This window comes from Dermochelys coriacea, chromosome 1 (assembly GCF_009764565.3).
Source record: "Dermochelys coriacea isolate rDerCor1 chromosome 1, rDerCor1.pri.v4, whole genome shotgun sequence".
Classification (NCBI taxonomy): domain Eukaryota; kingdom Metazoa; phylum Chordata; order Testudines; family Dermochelyidae; genus Dermochelys; species Dermochelys coriacea.
Genome location: NC_050068.2, coordinates 143,560,820 through 143,581,512, shown reverse-complemented (window position 1 = coordinate 143,581,512; position 20,693 = coordinate 143,560,820). Strand labels below are relative to the sequence as shown.

The window sequence follows — 20,693 nt, the reverse complement described above, 5'->3', positions numbered from 1 at the left end:
AAAAGGAAATTTAGCCAATAATGCCACTAGAGGCAAGCCTGAAAAGATAAGCCCATGCAAACAGACGACTACCACTCTGGAGAAAGCCCATTATAAGGCTCCAGAGACATTGGTGTCCTGATTCTTCCCTATCCTAGGACCACTTTGTGACAAGATGGTGATGCTAAGTGGCTCTAAGACCGGGAGGATCATCACCCTGTGACAGACATTGCAACTCCATGCAGTATCTTTGGGGACTATTGTATTACATTTATGAATGGTTTATGGATCATTGTATTCTACTTTTTGGGGGATGATTAAAGAGAGTCACTGAGACTAAACAACTCCAGAGAAGTTTCACCCCACAAGGTGGTTTGCATGTAATGGTTCAGGCAGGGTTTTCCAGAGGCTTGTCTCCACTTTAAATGCTACAGAGGCACTTCTGTGGTGCTTCAGTGTAGAGACAACCTATGCTGATGGTAGGGATTCTCCTGTCGTGTAGGTAATCCATCTTCCATCGACCTAGCACTGTCTATACTGGGGGTTTGGCTAGCCTATGTTGCTCCGGGGAGTGGATTTTTTTATACCCCCATGTGACGTAGCTGAGATGTCTTAACTTTTTAGTGTAGACCAAGCCAAAGAAAGGGGTTTTGGTATAAACAAACAGTTTTCAACCTGTGGTCCGCAGATCCCTGCGGATCCACAGACTATGTCTAAAAGGTGAGTGAAAGGTGGTTGTTACCATAGAACAGTGGTTTTCAACCTAGGGGTCCACAAACTATATCTAAGATTTCCAAAGAGGCCCGCACATTCATTTGAAAAATTTTAGGAGTCTGAAAATTAAAAAAGGTTAAAAACCACCGGTATAAACGGATGAGCTTGCCTTCATTTAGGTTCAGCAAATGGAAATGATTCTCTGTCCAATGGGAGGCCCAAACCCTTGAAGTGTTGGAAGGGATATCTGCCTACCATATGGAAGATGGGTGATTTCTGGAATATTTAGTGTGCATTTAAATCTATTTTTATATGGTTTTCTCTATGCTTTTACTGTATGAATAAATGTGTTAGTTTAAAAAAAGCTGAGTGGTAACTTGTAACTGCTGCCTATATGTTCGGAGAGCAATGCACAGATACTGGCCTTCAGGCAGCCTAGCTTGAAGGGGCTATCACAGTGGATGGCAGGGGGTGTACGGACTTAAAATCCCGGATCAGAAGAGAGTGGGACAATGATCCCCACTCAGAGACAGGTGGAGATCAGACTGGGCATGCCTACAGTGGACTGCAGATGGGGGAATACAGGTGCAGCTACACCGATACAGGGGGATATTTCAGTGTCATAAAGCTAGTATAACTCCTATGCCCCATCCCTCCAACCTGCTGATGTTGTAGGGGTGTCGTTGGGGAAAAAGGAGGCATTAGCCAATGTTTTCATTGCCCTAGTAATTCTCAGGTACTGTAATTGCCCCTTAGGGCCACTTGAAATCAGTATAATTTAAAGCATCTCTTAGACTATACCGGGGAACTGAAATGGTGTACAGATCCCAAGATTAGTGCAAAGGCTGCTACCAACCAGGACAGCTTTCCCTTGGCATCCATCCACTGTGCCCCAGATCAATCAATACCCTGGTCCAAATCTTGTTCCCTTTTAAATCTGTGGAAATTTGCCATTGACTCAAAAAGTACCAGGGTTTGGCTGTGCAACAAAGCTCCACCCCCTCAATGTATGTTTTAGGAACTCCTGTATTACTCAGCACTTGGTAAGTGCCTCTATTTATTGATTGAATACCTGGGGTTCTGTCAGCAACAAATCACTCTCTCACCACAAAGCAAATCACAAAATATAATGTGTGACTATTTTCAGGCTACACAGTGAAGGTTTGTGGCTTTTTTTAAGAATGGCATATTGTGATTAAGGATTTTCAAAGAACAGAATATATATTGTTTTCTGATTCAAATTTGCACCCAAAACTGGAAAAGAAACCCCCAAAATCTCCAATAGGAACTACTACTACTACAAAAAACATTACTTTGATTTTTAAGATAAACCTTCTACATAGCAACGTGTCATGCCTGCCTGATTATTAAAGCTCAGAGAGGTGCTGAAGCAGGAAATGAAGGAACAAAGCAAGAAAAAAAAATCAGAAAGAAAGTTAAAGTTAATGCAGAAATACTTCTAACAAAATTATCAAACACGACAGAAGTGGAAAATATCTTGCAGGTCAATGCAAGAGTTTTAAATGTTATTAAAAATTGATTTTTAAAGTAAGACATCTCTAAACATACATCACATGTCATTTCATACAAGTTATTTAAATTTATTGATCTGCTCATTTGTGCCATCAGTCTACTGAAAAGATAATGGAGCACTCCAAATCCTTATGATAGGTTAGATGCAAACAGCAGTCCTCATGTAAACACATGAAATAGCACTACCAGTGGATAAATTCCAACCCTAATAGTGGTATATTATATAATAAATTAACAAGTGTGTTTTGCTTTGATTCACATCAAGACCAGTACTTCAGCCTTGTGATCTTAATTTGCAATCAGGGCCTAAGCACAAGAAGATGCACCTATAGAACATTAAACATTAAAAAGTAGCACACAAGCCTTCATAACCTGCCATATAGTACACAAAGAAACCCAACAATCACCAGCAATTTTATTTTACCACCGTTGGACAATACCAAAGCAGTTAAATTTGGCTCCATGCAAGCAACTGGGGGAAACTGTACTTAAAATGACTATATATGGAAAATTACATTTGAAAAAAAAGCTCAGTGGAGGATGTATATGTATTTCTGTATAGACAGTTAAAACCTCTAGTAGTATATTCAAGTCTATTCTGTAAAATATCTTCCTATTCATGCAACTCAAAGCAAACTGAATTCTTAGGCTATAATAGATCACAACTAAGTACAGTACCTTGCTTCAGAAATAATTTTGCTTTGTCTGTCAACAAAGTACAAAAAGCTCACACAGTCCAGCCATGTATTGTACATGTCAGGAAATCTAACAAATAGTAAGAATTCAAGACTTCACTGGAGCTACGACTCCACTTCAGTTAGGAAATAAAGTATTTTTCCCCCTCCACAGTCTATTGTATGACAAAACTTTTCGTGTTAGACTGTTTTGCAGAAGCTAAATAAATGTCATGTATATGTAATATCGAAGGTACGACCAAAATCTGATTTTCCCACATACATGGTAATAAACAGATGTGTCAGCTCAAGCACGCATAACTATTTCTGTTGCATAAAGAAAGAAGAGAAAAAGAATGTGAAAGCAAATGCTCCATATAAAAACTGTGATAGTAGACATACCTGAATACTGAAAGAATTTATGTTTATGAAGGTTTAAAAGTTATACGTATACTTTTACATTTCTGTGTAGTTCTCCAAGTTTAGAAGAGCTTAGTGGTATAAATGATAATGATAGAGTCTCAACAGCCTGGTCATCTTAAAACCGGAATCATTTAAAGCATCACTAAGCAATGTTTGTTCATTTAAGTTTAATTATTTTCTCCTTGAGAATGGCACTAATGAAACTGAATATCTTTCGTGGTTTCGAAGAGCAGTTTGAATAGTCTGCAAACAGGACTAAGGGCAGACAAGAGAGCTGGCTGAGGCAGGGGGTTGCTAGGTGATGCAGAATGCAAACCCACGAACTTGTTAAGGTTTACACTTTGTAGAACTTGTGTGAAAGTGGCATGAAAGCAAAGTTCTGAGCATTAATTTCCAGGTAGCTATTTTAAAAAAAGGGGGGGGGAGGCGATCTCAATTCCTACCCCCCCTAAAAAAGGTAATTCTCAGGACTAAGATGGAGAAGTCATAGGCTTTGAGTAGGATGGTGAGAAGAGGGTCTTTTATAAATACCAGTGTAAATAATTATTGTAGATGGATAAAAAGTTAATACTTTTAGTTTTCAGAAATAATTTCTGTAAAATTAAAGCAAAGACGGTTTCAGCAGTTATATTTACACTTAAATAAGAAATTTTGTTAAAAGCAAAAGCATAGTAATACAAATTTCCTCAATACAGATTACAAGGCCACAAACTTTTCAGAACAGCCATTTGTTTCTATCAACTCCATTCCAAAGCTTGTGATTTTTTTAAAAGTATCTGATCAGAGATTGTCCAGTAAGAGCACTTTATTAGATCATCAGTCAGAGGGTTTTACAAGCACCAAGAGCAATGGGCTCAAATGCAGTACATCAGTTTTAATAGACCAGGTCTAATAGTAAACTGCAGATACTGCTGAGAACTTTCCATGCACTGAACTCTTGAAAAAGCACCATCTCTCCAGCTTAAATGCAGCTGCCTCTTTCAATGCTGCAAATGGGTAAATTTGACAAAAAAGCCACCATTAAGACTACATGAAAGGCTCAAGACAACATCCTTTCAATGCTTTGTACTTCAGTAATCAGATGTACTTACTCACCCCCTCCCCCAAACCCGATCAAGAACTATTTCTGAATGGTAGGAAATAATTCCACTTTGTACATCTTTTAGTTAATCAAGACTTTCTATTCAGCAATTTGACCTTTTGTTCAAAACAGGATTATCAGTTTTTTCGCCAGTTACCAAGGGCGACTCGCATGGTGAACATAATTGCAATAATTTTCAAAACACCATGGCAACCCACATTACAACTAGGTAAATACTGGTCTTTTGTGCTATTTTCAGAGATGCTGAAGTCAAAGACAAATGAACAAATGAACACAAAATTTATATTTGCTTTGTCTCAAAAGAGAAGAAAATTGATAAGAAGAATTGGGGGGAAACCGACTACAGCTGTAATTTCTAACTTGATTAATTAGGATGGTAACAGTCCTTAACAGTATATTCAACAAACAGCCCTGACTTAGTCTCTCCACCCACCACTCTTCTCCCTACACTACCACCACTAACCCCCACCATAGACAAATTTTTTTCAGCTAGGAGAACAAACAACCCCATTTGCTCTTTTCTTCAACTTAATGGAATCCTTAATTACAGAATATTGTTCTCATGCTCTTCATTACACTGAAATCAGAGAGAGAGAGAGAGAGAGAGAGAGAGAGCGCGCCAAAGCAGACAGGGTAGCTACAGTCATCTTGTCTGCTTTTTTTGGACACAACAGGCCTAATGATGAGATGGCATTTTTCTGGTATTAGCAGCTGTTCTGTAGCAAATAATTAAGTAAACTATTTAGCATTTCAGTAAACTCCTGCTCTCACTGGCAGTGTTAGGTAAGTATAAAAGCTAAAATGAAGCTATGATTTAAACCCCCAAATGTCTGATGGAAGTAACTACTCACAAAGTAAACTTATTCTTACAATTACCATGTTGTGTGGATTCTTCTGGAATATTTCTGTATCACAACAAATTTCTATTAATATATTGTATTATGTATCACCATTATTTAAATATTTCCATAACAACTGCTAAGGAAATTATTGTTAAAGTATAGATTTTATTACTTCTACAAGAGACTAAATTGAAAAAATTACAATATTTTGGTAAACTAAATTATAAATATACAGGGTAAATTGTGTTTAGGAAAAATTATTTGCTTAAAAAAGTATAACATGGTACGTTACAATTATCGTTCAAAATAAATCCACTAAATATTATTGCTGCAGAAGTTGTGTGCAAAAACATTATTTACTGTGACAGTGAATTGTCAAGAGTAGCTGCAGCTTTAGTTTCCACAGTACCATTTCAATAATAAAAGCAAGCATACATCTTGCGGGCCAAATTCTGTCATTAGTGTGTGACTCCCAGTGAACTCAATGGAACCCCTGCAGGCACACAGAAGAACAGTTTACCTATGAGTGCATATTCATATTACACACACAAAAACTTGGTTACAAGATCATTAAGGTTACAAAGTCAAACACCTAAAATTTAAGAACCACCAGAATTAAGGTTGCCTGTGCCTCAATTCAGCCCCCTTGTGCGTTTGCATCATGATACAGTCTTTATTAACATCACCACATACATTTTTTCACATACCAACAGAACCCTGCCTCATTTAAAGCACAGGATGAATGGTTCCCAACTAATGAGCAGCTAGTCAATATTTTGTTTTATCCTTTCATTCAACTTGTGGCATCCTTCATTACTCACTGCATACAATTCAAACCCTGCTCTGAAATCAGAATTATTACTTTCCTTATGGGCTTTTTTATGGCGCTCATCACTATAGCATTTGAGTGCTTCACAAACATTAAACAAACCATCTTCACAACAGCCCAATGAGATAAGGGAGTATTATTACCTCCATTTTACAGATAGGTAACTGAGGCACCGTGAGATTAAGATAAAAAGCATTCACTAATTTTCGGTGCCCTATCTGAGACTTAATTTTTCAAAGTACTTAGCATTATATAGCACTTCATATGCTCAAAGCACAGCTCTTACTGATTTCACTTGCAGCTGTGAGTACCCAGAAGTTCTACAAATCAGGACCCAGGCTCTCAAGTCAGACACCCAGAAAATAAAGAACACACAATTTGTGACCAGTGAAAAGTTTGGTTTAAGAATTTGCCTAGCTTCAGACAGGAACTCTGTGCCAGAGGCAGGGATAAAATCCAGATCTCAAGGACAGCATTCAACTCTCTTAATCATGAGATTATCTTTTCCCTTCCTGCAATTCCCTGCCTCATTCACTGGACCAAGTGGTCCCTCCCCTTAGTTGAATTGGGAAGGCCTTTGGCTTTGGGCATGCCCAGACCTGCCTGTCCAGTACTCCGGATAGTACACACTTTCCAACTTTTGCAACAAATGAAGCAGGAATCTTGCAGACAAGTCTGCCTCACTACACAAGCCTGATTCATCCCCACAGCAGGTCTACCCTGTGCACTGAATGAGGCAGGGATCCTATGGAAAAAATCATATGTGATTATATAAAGATTGCATCATAATGCACATTGCACAAGGGGGTGAAATTAAGGTTGCACAGACAGCTTTAATTCTGGCATTATCTAACTTTTGAGTGCTTGACTGTGCAACCTTGTCAGGTAGGTTCTCTCTGTATAGTTTCTTAGGTTTTTAAAAGAGCAAACCGATAAAACAAACCCCATTGTTTGGCTTCGAACCGATACCACATAGGTCACAAACAGGTGTAGAACCTTTAGAGCCACTACACAGACTTCTGCCACCTGAGCTACTGGAGTAACTGACAGCAATAAGAGATTGTCATCCTCTATGTGGACCAACACAAGACCGGGATAGGCCACACTTTGCCGGTAAGCGTTACAGATATTTGATGATAGCAGAGGAATAGTGAGACTCAGTAGCTTGGGATTCTATTCCAGACTCTGGAGGGGAGCGTACTCTGGTGGGCACAGACCATTCCCCCTAAACTTGACCTCTTCTTCCCCCTCCCCTCCAACTTGTCCCTTTCTTAGCCCTGTCTCTTCACCACTCCTGGTTTCTCATCCCAATCCCATTCAAATATTGTGAGTTGGCAACACTGCATCCTATTGAAAACAATAGGAAGTGCTGGCTATTTTAAGAATGGCATCTTAACTCAGAGCAACTTTTGGTTGCTGTTCTGTTATGAACAATAAGAAATGGCAGCCATTTTGAATGAGATAAGATCTTCGTGGAATTCTCTGAAAATTTGCCAGCCTCTAATGAAGTAGGATTTTCAATGATAAAGAAAAATAGAAAAAAATTACCATTAATCCTAAAAGCAATTTTTCAGATATACCCTATCCTCAAAATTTCAGTGAATTTTAATGATCTGTGAAGTTTTAGGACTATATTATTCTGATATTCTGATGATTAGAGACCTCCCCCCAAAAAAGTCTGATATTTTCTTTTCAAGTATTCTTTTAAAGGGACCCATTTTAAAATTAACTTTAGCTCCTAAACTAATGGATCAAGTAGTATATCCACAGAAAATTCATTCTGCATTCAAAAAGTAAGTGTTATACCTTTGGAGAGGATATGCTGTATTTTTCATAAATACCTGTTTTTTGTGCAAAAACTTAGCTATCTAGCCACAACTGGCGCCTCCATAATATATTTCAATTGTAAAGCCTTTGTGTTAAAAGCTCTCTCAATTTTTTATGTACTTGGTGCTCACTCAGTTGTTGTTGTTCTTGTGACCAAAGATGACATGGACAACGGTATTACGTCTTGTGAGTACGACTGTGACTAAAAAGATGAATGCATGAATGGCAGTCTTTTCCATATTGAATATATAGTTCAACATTGAGAAGGGGATTAGTCTGTGCCCACTACATCTACCTGTTTACAAATCAACCTCTGTGCCTCAGTGATTAACCTCGAACCAAGCAACCCCATTGTTGATTGCTTCTTACAAGGGTGATCTGTTGCTGATGGCTCCCGGCAGTTAATATTAATCTTTTGCACAGCTCCAAGGTGTGCTTCAGTGTGTCCTTGAAGCATTTCTTCTGGCTGCCTTTGGGCGCAGAAACCCATTTTCAGTTTGCTGTACAGCAACCGCTTTGGCATTCTGGTGTCATCCATCCTCAACATATGACCAGCCCAGCATAAAAAACGGTTACTAACCTTTCTGTAACTTTTGTTGTTCAAGATATGTTGCTCATGTCCATTCCAATATAGACATGTGTGCACCCCAAGCACAGTATCTGGAATTTTCCCCCCCGCAGCATCTGTTGGGTTGGCTCCAGCGTCCTTTGGTGCTGTGTGCTCATAACACCGGTATAAAGGGCCCTGCCAACCCCACTCACTTTCCCTTTCTTCTTACCAACCGCCTCCCAAAGAGGGGACAGAGGGTGGGTTTTGGAATGGACATGCGCAACACATTTCAAAGAACAAAAGTTACAGATAGAAGAAAAATGGTTACTAACCAATCTGTAACTTTTGTTCTTCGAGTGCTTGAACGTGTCCATTCCAATGTAGGTGACTCACAAGCAGTTGTACAGGAGGTGGATTCAGAGTTCAAGGATAGGCTGACTGTAGAATGGCATAGTCTCTCATCTGCTGAATAACGGCATAGTGCGTTGTGAATATGTGAACTGACAACCAGGTTGCTGCTCTGCAGATGTCCTGAATCGGGACTTGCGCTAGGAAAGCAGCGGAGGCGGCTGAGACCATGTAGAGTGAGCCGTTAGATTAGCTGGGAGAAAGAGGTTTGCGAGTTCGTAACATGCCCAGATACAAGAAGTAATCCACGATGAGATTCTCTATGCAATGGGGAGACCCTTCATTCTTCCCACTATCGCTATGAACAGCTACGTAAATCTGCGGAATGGTTTGGTCCTTTGTATATAGTAGTCAGAGTCCATCTAACATCCAATGAGTGGAGACCCTGTTCCTCTCTAGTTGCACGTGTCTTAAGGTAGAAAACTGGTAGGAAGATTTCTTGATTGCAATGTAATTGTGAGACCATCTTTGGAATGACCGACAGGTGTAGGCGCTAGTGGACTTTATCTTGGAAGAAGACCATATGTGGGGGCTCCGATGTGAGGGCCCGGATCTCTGAAACTCTTCAGGCTGAAATGATAGCCACCAGAAAGGCCACTTTCCTGGAAAGGTGCGACAATGAACACGTTGCTAATGACTCAAACGGGTACCCCATAGGCTTTGATAGGATGAGGTTCAGGTCTCAGGGAGGAATGGGAACTTTAATCTGGGAGTACACCCTTTCCAGGCCTTTGAGAAAATAGATCATCTCATGTGAAAAGATGGACTGGTTGTCCATCTTGAGATGAAAGGTAGAGATGGCTGCCAGGTGAACTTGACAAGAGGGCTAAACCTTGTTGTTTCAGCTCTAAGAGGTATTCAAAGATGAGATGCAGAGATGACTGCAAAGGTGGAATTTGTCATTGGGAGACAATGGAGTTCAGATGGAGAACTGTTTCCATTTTGCAACATAAGCAGCCCTGGTGGACTGCTTTCTTTTGCCCAGTAGGATCCTGTGGACTTGCTCCGAGCAAGACTGCTCCTCTGGATTTAGCCATGGAACTTCCAAGCCGTCAGATGAAGAGAGCTGACCATGGTCCCAGGAGATCAGAGCCAGGTGTAGTGAAAGTCATAATGGTGCCTCCACTGACAGGGTGAATTAATGGTCTCTGGGCCATGCCAGGACTCTGAGAATGACCCACGCTTGGTCGTGCTTGATTTTCATCAGAACCTTGTGGATGAGTGGGATGGGGGAAATGTGTAATACAGGTGCTTTATCCATGGCAACAGGAATGTGTTCCTGAGACACCGCGGGCTGTGACCTTTTAGGGAGCAAAGCTAGTGGCATTTCCTGCTTTGAGGGTGGCAAACAAGTCTATTAGGGGAGTCCCCAACTCCCTCATGAGTGGAAGATGTCCCTCATGATGTCTGGCCAGAGATACAACTTGTGGTGTGAGGAGAAAAACCTGCTGAGGTGATCTGCCAGCTGGTTCTGGTGCTCCTGGGAGATAGGATGCCTCAAGGCTGATGGAATGAGCAATGCAGAATTCATACCTTTTGGCTGGTACAAAGTACTCACGCTCTATGTGCTTTGCTGTCAGAGGGAGGGAGGCAGGGCTTTGCCACAAGGCCTTGATCGGATCCTTAATGGCTTCATTCACTGGTAGGGCCACTCTAGAGAGGCCCGCTGATGACAAAATGTCTCAGAGACTGTATTGCCTCCTTGACAGCTTCCACTTGGACTCCCAAGTTCGAGGCTACCTGCTTTAACAAGTCCTGGTATGCCTTGTGGTTGTCTTGTAGCAGGGAGACCCCTGGCATTACTATTGCCTCATCTGGAGAGGAGGATGGGAGAAGGCTAAAATGGGCTGAGAAGCCTCCATTGGTTTCCCAGCATCTGAAGGAGCCTGCTGGGCTTTCTCCTGAGATTCGGTGCTGTGCTCAATACCAGAGTCCAAATCTGGAATCTCTTGGCACAGGACTGGGGGTGCCCAGCCTCCAAAACAATGGAATATGAGTACCTTGAGGGGGTGGCCCCATGGTGGGGGAACCCCCAAAGATTCCTAAAGGGCCACTGCATAGCTTCCAGTCGCCATGGACCCGGTGGCCAAACGTTTGGAGGCACTGCTGAACTTGGGATCGTGGTGGAATAGGAATGGCCCAGAGAACAGCGAGGTCAGCCATGCTGACGAGGGGAATAAAATCCCACCTCCAAGTCTGATGAGCTGCAGTGCAGAGACCAGGGTGATGATGTGCCTCTTGGTACCAGAGAAGGTCACCAAGGTGGAGATCTTAAGATTGTCAACAGGGGCTTACCCCTAGACGGCAGCCTCAGCACTGGGCAAGATCCTGGTGATAACTTCCTGCTGCTTGGTGGCACAGACAGTGCCAAATCTTGAACCTCCAGGGACACCAGGACTGGCAGGATGAGAAGGTCCCTGGCCGCTGCAAAAGCCTCGGGGTTGACAGCACCGCAAACTGGCTGGTACGCTGTCTGCCCTGAAGAGATGGCTCCTGTGCAGGTGTCAGAGGAGCTTGCAGCAGCACTGGAGTTGCAAGCACCTGATGAGGAGGAGCCAGGGATGAACAAGGGCCCGATACGGATCTGGCTATGTCCTGGTCTTCTTTAACCTTTGGCACCAGGGACTGGCTCTTTTCTTGGTGCGTGCGGTGCTTTTTCTTGGGCACCGGGGAAGAGGATTGGTGCTGGGAGTCACGAGCCATTGGAGAAGCGCTCTGCACCGAGGCTGAGGTGCTCGCTGCCGAGTCTGAACACTGCTCCAAGGCAGGCCTTAAGGGGCGGACCGTCCGTCGGGCAGCTTGGTCCTTCTTGGTTCAGGATCTAAAATCTCTGCAGATTTTGCAGCAGTCTTTCCTATGAGCTTCCCCCAAGTACTTGAGATAGCTCAAGTGTGGGTCGTTCAAAGGCACAGACTTACCACAGGAGGCACACAGCTTGAAACCTGGTGTCTGAGGCATGTCCCAGCACTGGGGAAGTGGATGACCCCGCTAACTAAGTGTGGAGATGTCTGAAACTAGCTAAAACCTAACAACTAATTTCTAACTATTAAAGAACGAGAACTATTTACACTATTTTCTCCCTTTCTCCCAAGAAAGGGAGAAAACCAGTAGGAGGTGAATTGCCTGAGCAATGAGGGGTTCCAGCAACTGTCACAGGGAGTCAGAAGGAACTGAAAGGAAGTAGGGTTGGCAGGGCCGTTTTTTTTTTTTTTTTTTTTTTTTTTACCAGCGCTATGAGCATGCGGCTCCGATGGTGCTGGAGCCGACACAATGGATACTGCTAGGGGAAAAAAAATTCTGTGCTCAGGGCACACACACACACACACACCTATGTTGGAATGGACATGTGCAAGCACTCAAAGAAGAACCGTGATGTGATGAGCATGGCTTCAATCCCTGTGGAGTGGCTGTGTTCCAGAACCACTTTATTGGTAACTTTATCCTGACATCTGATGGAGAGTATGGCATGCAGATGTCATAAATGGTGACTTTTGGTTTCACTGAGGGTTCCTCTGACGTAGGTTGATACACAACTTCTATCTTTTTAAGTCTGATTGCCAGCCTGTACCTTTTTACAGGCTCTGTGAATCTGTCCATAATCAGTTGCCTCTCTTCTTGAGTATGTGCATCTAGAGCACAGTCATCTGCATAAAGCAGCTCATGAACAATTGCCTGAAACATTTTCGTAAAGACTGCGGCCTGTTCAGGTTGAATAATTTTCCAGAGGACTGGAAACATATCCAGATTCTGGCATTCAGGTCTCATCAAGTATTGCTGCATAGAAGAGATTGAGCAGGACGGGACCAATTATGCAGCCCTGCTTAATACCATTAGTGATAGGAAGCAACACAACACTATTGTGACTGTCAGTTTGTTCATTTTCTGACTGCACAGGTGCATGGCCTTGCAGATACGGTGGTCAGGTCAGATTCTATGGAAGCAGACAATTTTTAGGGCACCTTTTCTAGCCCCTTCTCTACACAGGGTGAGTAGCGTAATCCTGAAAATGGCTGCTCAGGTGCCCAAGATGTTGCCAAAACATCTTCAGGTATGGTACCAAGAAACCAATGTCATGGGCTGCCTACATGCAGATCTGCAGCTACAACTGCCAGCGTCACCATGCCTGTCACTTCACCACTAGCTCCTCACTGTAGGACTTTCCTCCATCACCAGAACACACAAGTTATTTTCAAGGGTGATGGCATATGCCACACCATCCACACACTCTCACCCATTCTCCTGAAATCCAGTGGCATGCATTTGCAAGATGAATGGCTGGGGTTGATGCAGTCTATAGCTGTTGATATGGATTAATTCCATGAGTCCTCTCCAGCAACAGACAACCGCTATGCCTGCATCCACTTCTGGTATGTCGTTGTAGCACTCTCTTCCACACAGAAACCATTGTGGTCTTCCCTACCAACCCGGTAGCTGGGGGCATATGGGTTAGTGAATAGAAGGACATATTTCATGTGCTGATGGACTTGCTTGTTATACTTTTGGGGCCCCATGCTACCATGACATCACTTGAAGAATTAGCCTGGATACACCAGGGCCCAGTTACCAGTTGGTACCACTCAGATATACTGCCAGGGTCTTCCCAGGAGAGAGGCTATGTACCAGTAGGGAAGACTTACACACTCAGCCTCCTTTTCACTTAAATGTGGCTGGCTGCAGCCAGTGACAATCGTAGAATACCTATACTGGTCACAAGCACAAGCTACTTCACACAGCCCAGTGCCACAGCCCTAAACAAGTATAGTATGCTGGTATAGATAATAAAAATATATGGATAATAACATAAGAACAGCCATACTGGATCAGAGCAATGATCCATCTAGCCCAGTCTCCCGTCTTCTGACAGTGGCCAATGCCTGGTGTTTCAAAGGGAACGAACAGAACCGGCAATCATCAAGTGATCCATGCCCTGTCATCCAGTCATAGCATCTGGCAGTCAGAGGCTTAGGGATAACCAGAGGAAGGGGTTGCACCCTTGACCGTCTTGGCTTATAGCCATTGATGGACCTATCCTCCATGAATTTATCTAGTTGTATTGAATTCCTTTTTGAAACAGTTACAGTTTTGGCCTTCACAACATAACCTGGTAACAAGCTCCATAGGTTGACTGTGTGTTGTCTGAAGAAGTACTTCCCTTTGTTTGTTTTAAACCTGTTGCCTATTAATTTCCTTGGGTGACTCCTGCTTCTTGTGTTACATGAATGGGTAAATAACACTTCCTCATTCACTTTCTCCACACCTGTCATGATTTTATAGATCTCTTATTATATCCCCTCTTAGTTGTCTCTTTTCCAAGCTGAACAGTCCCAGTCTTTTTAATCCCCCCAAATACCCTTAAATAATTTTTGTTGCCTTTTCCATTTCTAATATATCTTTTTTGAGATGGTGACCAGAACAGCACACAATATTCAGGGTGTGGGGGTACCATGGATTTATATATTGGCATTAATGATGTTTTATCTATCCATCCCTTTCCTAATGGTTCCTAACATTGTTAGATTTTTGACTCCTGCTGCACACTGTGTGGATGTTTTCAGACAATTATCCACAATGACTCCAAGATCTCTTTCTTGAGCGGTACAGCCAATTTAGACCCCATCATTTTGTATGTATAGCTGGGATTACGTTTTCCAATGTGCATTACTTTGCATTTATCAATACTGCCATTTTGTTGCCCAGTCACCTAGTTTTGGGAGATCCCTTTGTAACTCTCCTCAGTCAGCTTTGGACTTAACTGTCTTGAGCAAATCTGTATCATCTGCAAACTTTGCATCTCACTATTTACCGCTTTTTAATTTATAAATATGTTGAACACTGATCCTTAGGGGAGGGACAGGGGGGCCTCTCAATTCTGAAAACTGACTGTTTATTCTGACCTTTTGTTTCCCGTCTTTTAACCATTTACTCATCCATGACGGGATTTTTTTTTTTTTAATATACCACACACACACACACACACACACACACAAAATGGCCTTTCCTTCTGAAAGAGTCATCAGAGAACTTGAAAGGATTTGAAGCTGAAATAATGCTTGAAAGTTATCTTCCACAAAACTGCACAATGTACCTTACTTATAGCTCAGAATAATAAAAATAAGATACATTAAGGTATTTGTATCTGGTAACATACTGCAACATTTTTGTTTCTACTTCTCCAAAAATTTTCAACTCATTTATTGTAGGGCTTGTAATGAATATAAAAAATTGTCATACTAGATCAGACACAGGCATCTGGGTCCCCTTAGTCTAACATCTTGTCGCTGACAGTCATAGGCACCAGATATTTCAGAGGAAGCACCAAGAAAACCCGTACTAGGGGGAGGTGGGATAAACTATCTCTGATAAAGATTTTATTCTAATCTCTGTTAGAGTTTGGCTACAGAGAGACCTAATGCTTGGCAAGCCAAGATGTTAATCTGCAGTGTGCTAGCTTGCCACTCTCTAATGGTCATGTGGACCCAGCCACCATGCACTAAAAGTTCCGTGCTGAGCCCAGTATGCATCTTTTAGTGCCTGGTAGAGGGTCCACATAGCCTTTTAGTGAGTGGCAAGATACACGGCTACAGATTTACACCAGCTTGCCACACACAAATTTCTTAACCCTGAAGCATGAGATGTTATAGCCCTTCCAACATTTTTGTTAGCATTAACTATTATAATTCTGGACATTGTTGTTTGCCATATAGAATGTCCAAACCCTTTTCAAATTTTGCTAAATTCTTGGTCTTAATGACATAATGTTGCAATGAGAGCCATGGCCGAATTACAAGTTATATGAAAAAGTATTTCCTTTTATCAACTCTGAATTTGCTACCTTTCACTTTCACTGAAAGTCCTCTTGTTCTTATGTTATGAGACAAAGAATAGAAGCTCCTACTCTACCTTTCTATGTAATTTATTTTTCCATATACTTTTATCATGCCCCTATACACTTGCAAATAGAAACAACCCCCATTCTTTTAAAATCTCTTGGCATATGAGCTTTTCCATGTCCCTAGTCATTCTCATTGCCCTTTTCTGAACCCTCTCTCATTCTGCAATATCCCTTCTGAAACAGGATGATCAGTTCTCCACCCAGTATTACAGACAAGAATGCACCACTGATTTATATAATAGCAATAATATTTTCCATATTATTCTCCTTATGTATCCTAACTTCTTGTTTGCTCTTTTGGCTGTGACTGAAGATTGAACAGACATCTTAACTGAACTGTCCACAATGATGCCCAACTCCCTTTCCTAACCCAGAACGCCGTAAGATGTACAAATAGTTCATTCTCTTCCTTCCAATATGAATGAGTCTGCATTTATCAGCACTGAACTTAGTCTGTCATTGGCAGCCTAAACACCTAATTTCACTCTCTGAAGTTCATCATAGCAAAATCCAGCGAATACTGTGTTAAATAACCTTGCTGTATCTACACAGTATTACTTCACTACTCACCTACCTTTCCAGATCATCCATCCATTCATCTCTATCTATATATATATTTTTTAAACATTGCACTTATCTGCTATGTATAGTACAGAGCAATGTGTATACTCTTGGCATGGAAACAACTTACAAATACATATATATTTATAGATATTGTGAAGTGGTGAATTTTGACTAATCTTAGGGAGCTGAACAATCACTAAGGTGACATTGACCCTCTAAGTTCCAAATCCCACAGCTCCAAATGTCTCCATTTCCTGGTGGTCTAGAATGACATCTCAGGCAAGTCCACAGTTTCTAGGGAAGCAGGCCCCAGCCAATGCCCAACTCAGCACCTTTTCCCTCAAGGTGAAAGTCTTTTCCCCTGGCCCTTTCTGGAACTCTTTTTACCCTTGGCATTCCTTCAGCTTCCAGTTTTCATGGGTGTTGCCTCTTCTCCTCCTCTCTCTCTCTCTCTGGAATGGGCTAGGTCTGGCTTATATAGACCCCAGAACTTTCCCATTAACAGCAGGCTGAGAGAGCAGCGGTTAATTGGATCCAGCTGCTTGGGTTTTTTGTGTGTGTGTGTTTTCTCCCCGCATGTGACAGTTTACAATGTCATATACATAAACAGAATTATTTTATATTGCGGTAATGCCCAAAGTCCCCAGTAGGAGTCTGGGGCCCACTGTGCAAGGCAACGTACATACATAGAGGAAGACACAGTCCCAGCCTCAAAGATTTTATGATCTACAATGACAAAACAGATGAAGATAGGGAAAAAGGACAATTACAAGCGAAGTACCCAAGATCATGACAAGTGGCCATTATGTTAGTTCTGGGTCTTAAAAAATCGGTTTACTTATATTACAAAAACTTTGATTGTTGATTTTTTGGGAGGAAGCCAAGATGAGGAAGAAAGAGGAATGACTAATGGGAGGGCGAAACTGAAGATAAAAAAGCGAGAAAGAGGGAAAGACAGAAGAGAAGAGAATGAGAAGTATAATGAACACAGACAGTGAGATTGGGCAGCTCAAGAGTTGCAGTGGTAAGCGGGATGGAACAAAGGGAAAGGACAATTGATAATAAAACAGTAAGTGATAAAAGAAAGTCTGCTGCCAAAAATTCAGTTTAAGTGATAAATATGTAAGGGGGTTTATGCCTTCAAACTGCTAACTTTACCCCATTTTGAGAGAGGAAGAGGTAGTTATGAGGCTAGGCCCACTAGGTGGGGAAATCGGTCTGGATCTGAAATGGGATAATAGAAGGGCTAGAAAGCCTCAGCTTAATCCTTAGCTCTGAACTGTAGCGGATGCTGGGTGGTTTAAAAAAAAAAAAAAAGGAACGTGAAGGTATGAGGATTTCCATATCCCCCAACCCCACCTGAGCTGTGGACGAGCAAAGCTGAAGCTATGGACCTGTTGAGAAGCCATGTAGAGCAGTGTAAATGTTTTATGGCATGTGTTTTGGGATGACCATATTACTCATGTAAAGCAAACCTTTTCTGGGGGGTGTAAAAAACTGGCAAATGTTCAAAGCTGTTCAGAGGTTTGGAATGTGATAAATCCCACAAGAGCTAAATTTGCGGATAGAGTGCTGGTGAGGTTGCCAAAAGTATGTGATAACTAATTTATCACGACTGATTTTCTTTTAGCATGGATCTGATTGCTACCTATGCCATAAATACACACATACACACACACACACACACACACACACACACACACACACACACACACACAGTACAAGCCATGTGACAAGCAGAATTTGCAATGCGCTTTTGATCACCTTATCCACTTTGCTCGCTAAAATCTCTCCATTGAGAGTACATCCAGAGTCCCAAATCTCTCATCAGCTGTGAATAACTTCAAACACAACTGTTTTAATTTGCTTTTAAAAGAAAGCTGTCAAACAAGTGTTTCCTGCTTTACCCACGTAATATCTGGTTTAGAGGAAGATGCACTGATATAGGAACCAGGGTAGCTGTGGTTCTGGTTTCATCTATTCTACTGAGTGCTATTAATATTTCTGTGGGCTTCACAACTGTTATTACTGCCCAAGGCCTTAAGACATGGGAAATGACCATTCACCTCATTTGATTAATAACGTAAGAGAGACTGCACACAGTAATTTCAGGCAGAGGCAGGAACAGCTCTCTAATATGGCAAAGCTAAGTCTTATCGATGTTGCCTTCCAGAGACAGAATTAGAACCTAAGATACCTCAGCTCTCTCACAGAGTTATGTAGCCCAATGGCAAAGTGTGCTCTGTCCCAGACTACAGCGGTCGGTCCGCATAAAGGATGGCAGCCTACTTCCATGAGCAGTTGCTTCTTTAGCTTAAGTAGAAAATATTTGTGCTGTGGATCTTAAAATCCTGGGTTCAAAACCCATGATCACCTTTGCAAGAGAAAAAAATAGCATGTGAGCCTGTAATTAAATCATCAGTTCGGGCCCTTGGGCACACTCGGACCAAATTTCATGCTATTGAATTTATTCTCCTCCCCCACGCATAGATACACATGTAGCTGAAAATACTTCTGACTGTGGCAAAGACTTTAAAATACCAAGTGACATTAAATATGATTTCCAAGAGATGGTTTTCTTTTATTTTGTTATGCTCTCCAAGAGGTTTGTGTCCTCACTCCCTGAGCTTTGGCTCCTGCATCATCATCCAGGAAGCCTGCTCAGAACCCTTTTCCCCCAAAGTGTAACATGGCAGGGCGCTTGAGTTTAACTCCCCTGACTTTGGCTGTTGTGTTGATCCCATGGCAGCCCTGCTGGCCTACCAATACTTCGAGCTCACCTTCCTGCATCTTGCTGGCTGCAAGCTAGCCTTCAGTTTTCTCACTGATCCACTGCTGCTTGGCTCTGTGGAATAGTGCAGGGAACATCGCCAAAGTTCAATTAACTTCCCCTTGTGGGGAACGCTAGAGAGAAAGAGGCAACTGCAAGCAGGTCCCAACAGGAAGGAAGACATCAAAGTGCCATGTGGCTGGCTACAGTAAGACCTGAAGTTCTATAGCAAACATGCTGAAATCCATGGATCTCAGAAAAATGCCAGATTTTGCAGCCACAGAATTGCAGAGTCAACAGGATCTCAACTGAGATGAATGGGACAATTAACACCCATTGTTATTCTCAGACATTCTGCAGAGTCAGACAGAAAAAAAAAACAGTTTATGCTTTGTTCACATTTTTTAGGTTTTCTTTGTCATGGTAAGGACTAGAGACTTGAGATTTTTCTAGATGCTGAATTTGGTGTAATAAAAGAGTTAAAAAAAGTGGCAGAATTCATACAATTCAATATATGGCCCCAGGCTTTATCAACACTATTGACACACTGCTATATGATCCTCTCACCACAGAATCCAAATATTAATGAACTTTATCTTCACAACACCTGAGTTGAAATGGCACTATCCCTATTTTACAGATGAAGAACTGAGACACAGTGAGCTTAAGACCAATATTTGTCAAAATTTAATTTTTCAAAGTATTTATTTTATGGTACTTTTTACACTCAAAGCACATCCTCAATGGACTTCACTTGCTGTAGTGAGTGGAGCTGGTTGGCAATTTTGGCATTTTTTTTTTTAAAAACAGGAAAATACTAATTAATCAAAACCAAAACTTTTCATTGAAATGTATCAGTTTCAACCAAACTTTCAAACTTTCATTGGGAAGATTTTTCAGATGCACACTCCTTTCAACTCCTGCAACAGAGGCTGAGGACCCTACAGAAAACACAGTCTCATTCAGTGCACCAGCCAAATTTGTTTCCAGAACATGAACTCTCCTGTGCACTGAATGAGGGAGGGAGCCTGTGGAAAAAATAGTGTGTGAGATCATGTAATTAAGGATGTACAATAATGTATATGCACAAGGGGGCCAAATTAAGGTTGCAAAGCCACCTTATTTTTGGCATTTCCTGATTTCTAAGAGTTTGACTTTGTAATCTTAACAACGCTCTCTTAACAATGGAAATAATAAACAAAAAACTAACTTCTTAAAAAAGCAAACTGAACTCCCACCAAGAAATACTATCATATGGAATCAGTGAAACCCCCCCACATTGGATCATGAGAAAAGCTGAGCCCTTTAGATCCACATTAGACCTCCACCACTTGAGCAAATGGAGTAACTGGCAGAAGAAAGCTATTATCCTCTTCGAAAGGGATGGAGACCCACTTTGCCAATGGATTTTACAGCTATTTTCTGGACAGCAAGTGAACGAAGAATCCCAGGAATCCTGAGTCCAAGTCTAGGTTTTGGACAGAAGTGTGTTCTTGTAGTAGTTATAAACCCTTCTGCCCATCTCTCCTGACTCTTGTCCCCCACAACTCTCCAGTTCCATCCCACTGACCCCCTGCTCCTGTCCC

The 20,693-nt window shown here is 41.7% G+C and overlaps 1 protein-coding gene across 5 annotated transcripts in view; it reads right to left on the bottom strand.

Moving 5' to 3' along the window:
• Positions 1–20,693, bottom strand: part of POLA1 (DNA polymerase alpha 1, catalytic subunit) — a 369,765-nt gene that overhangs the window by 118,818 nt on the left and 230,254 nt on the right. The window contains exon 35 of one of the 5 annotated variants that reach the window (XM_043505025.1): positions 18,899–19,461. The exons of the other annotated variants lie outside the window; for them this stretch is intronic. Within the exon in view, the coding sequence (XP_043360960.1) occupies positions 19,453–19,461 (9 nt within the window). The 3' untranslated portion in view covers positions 18,899–19,452. Of the gene's footprint in view, positions 1–18,898; positions 19,462–20,693 lie in introns of those variants that run through there. 5 annotated transcript variants of the gene reach the window in all.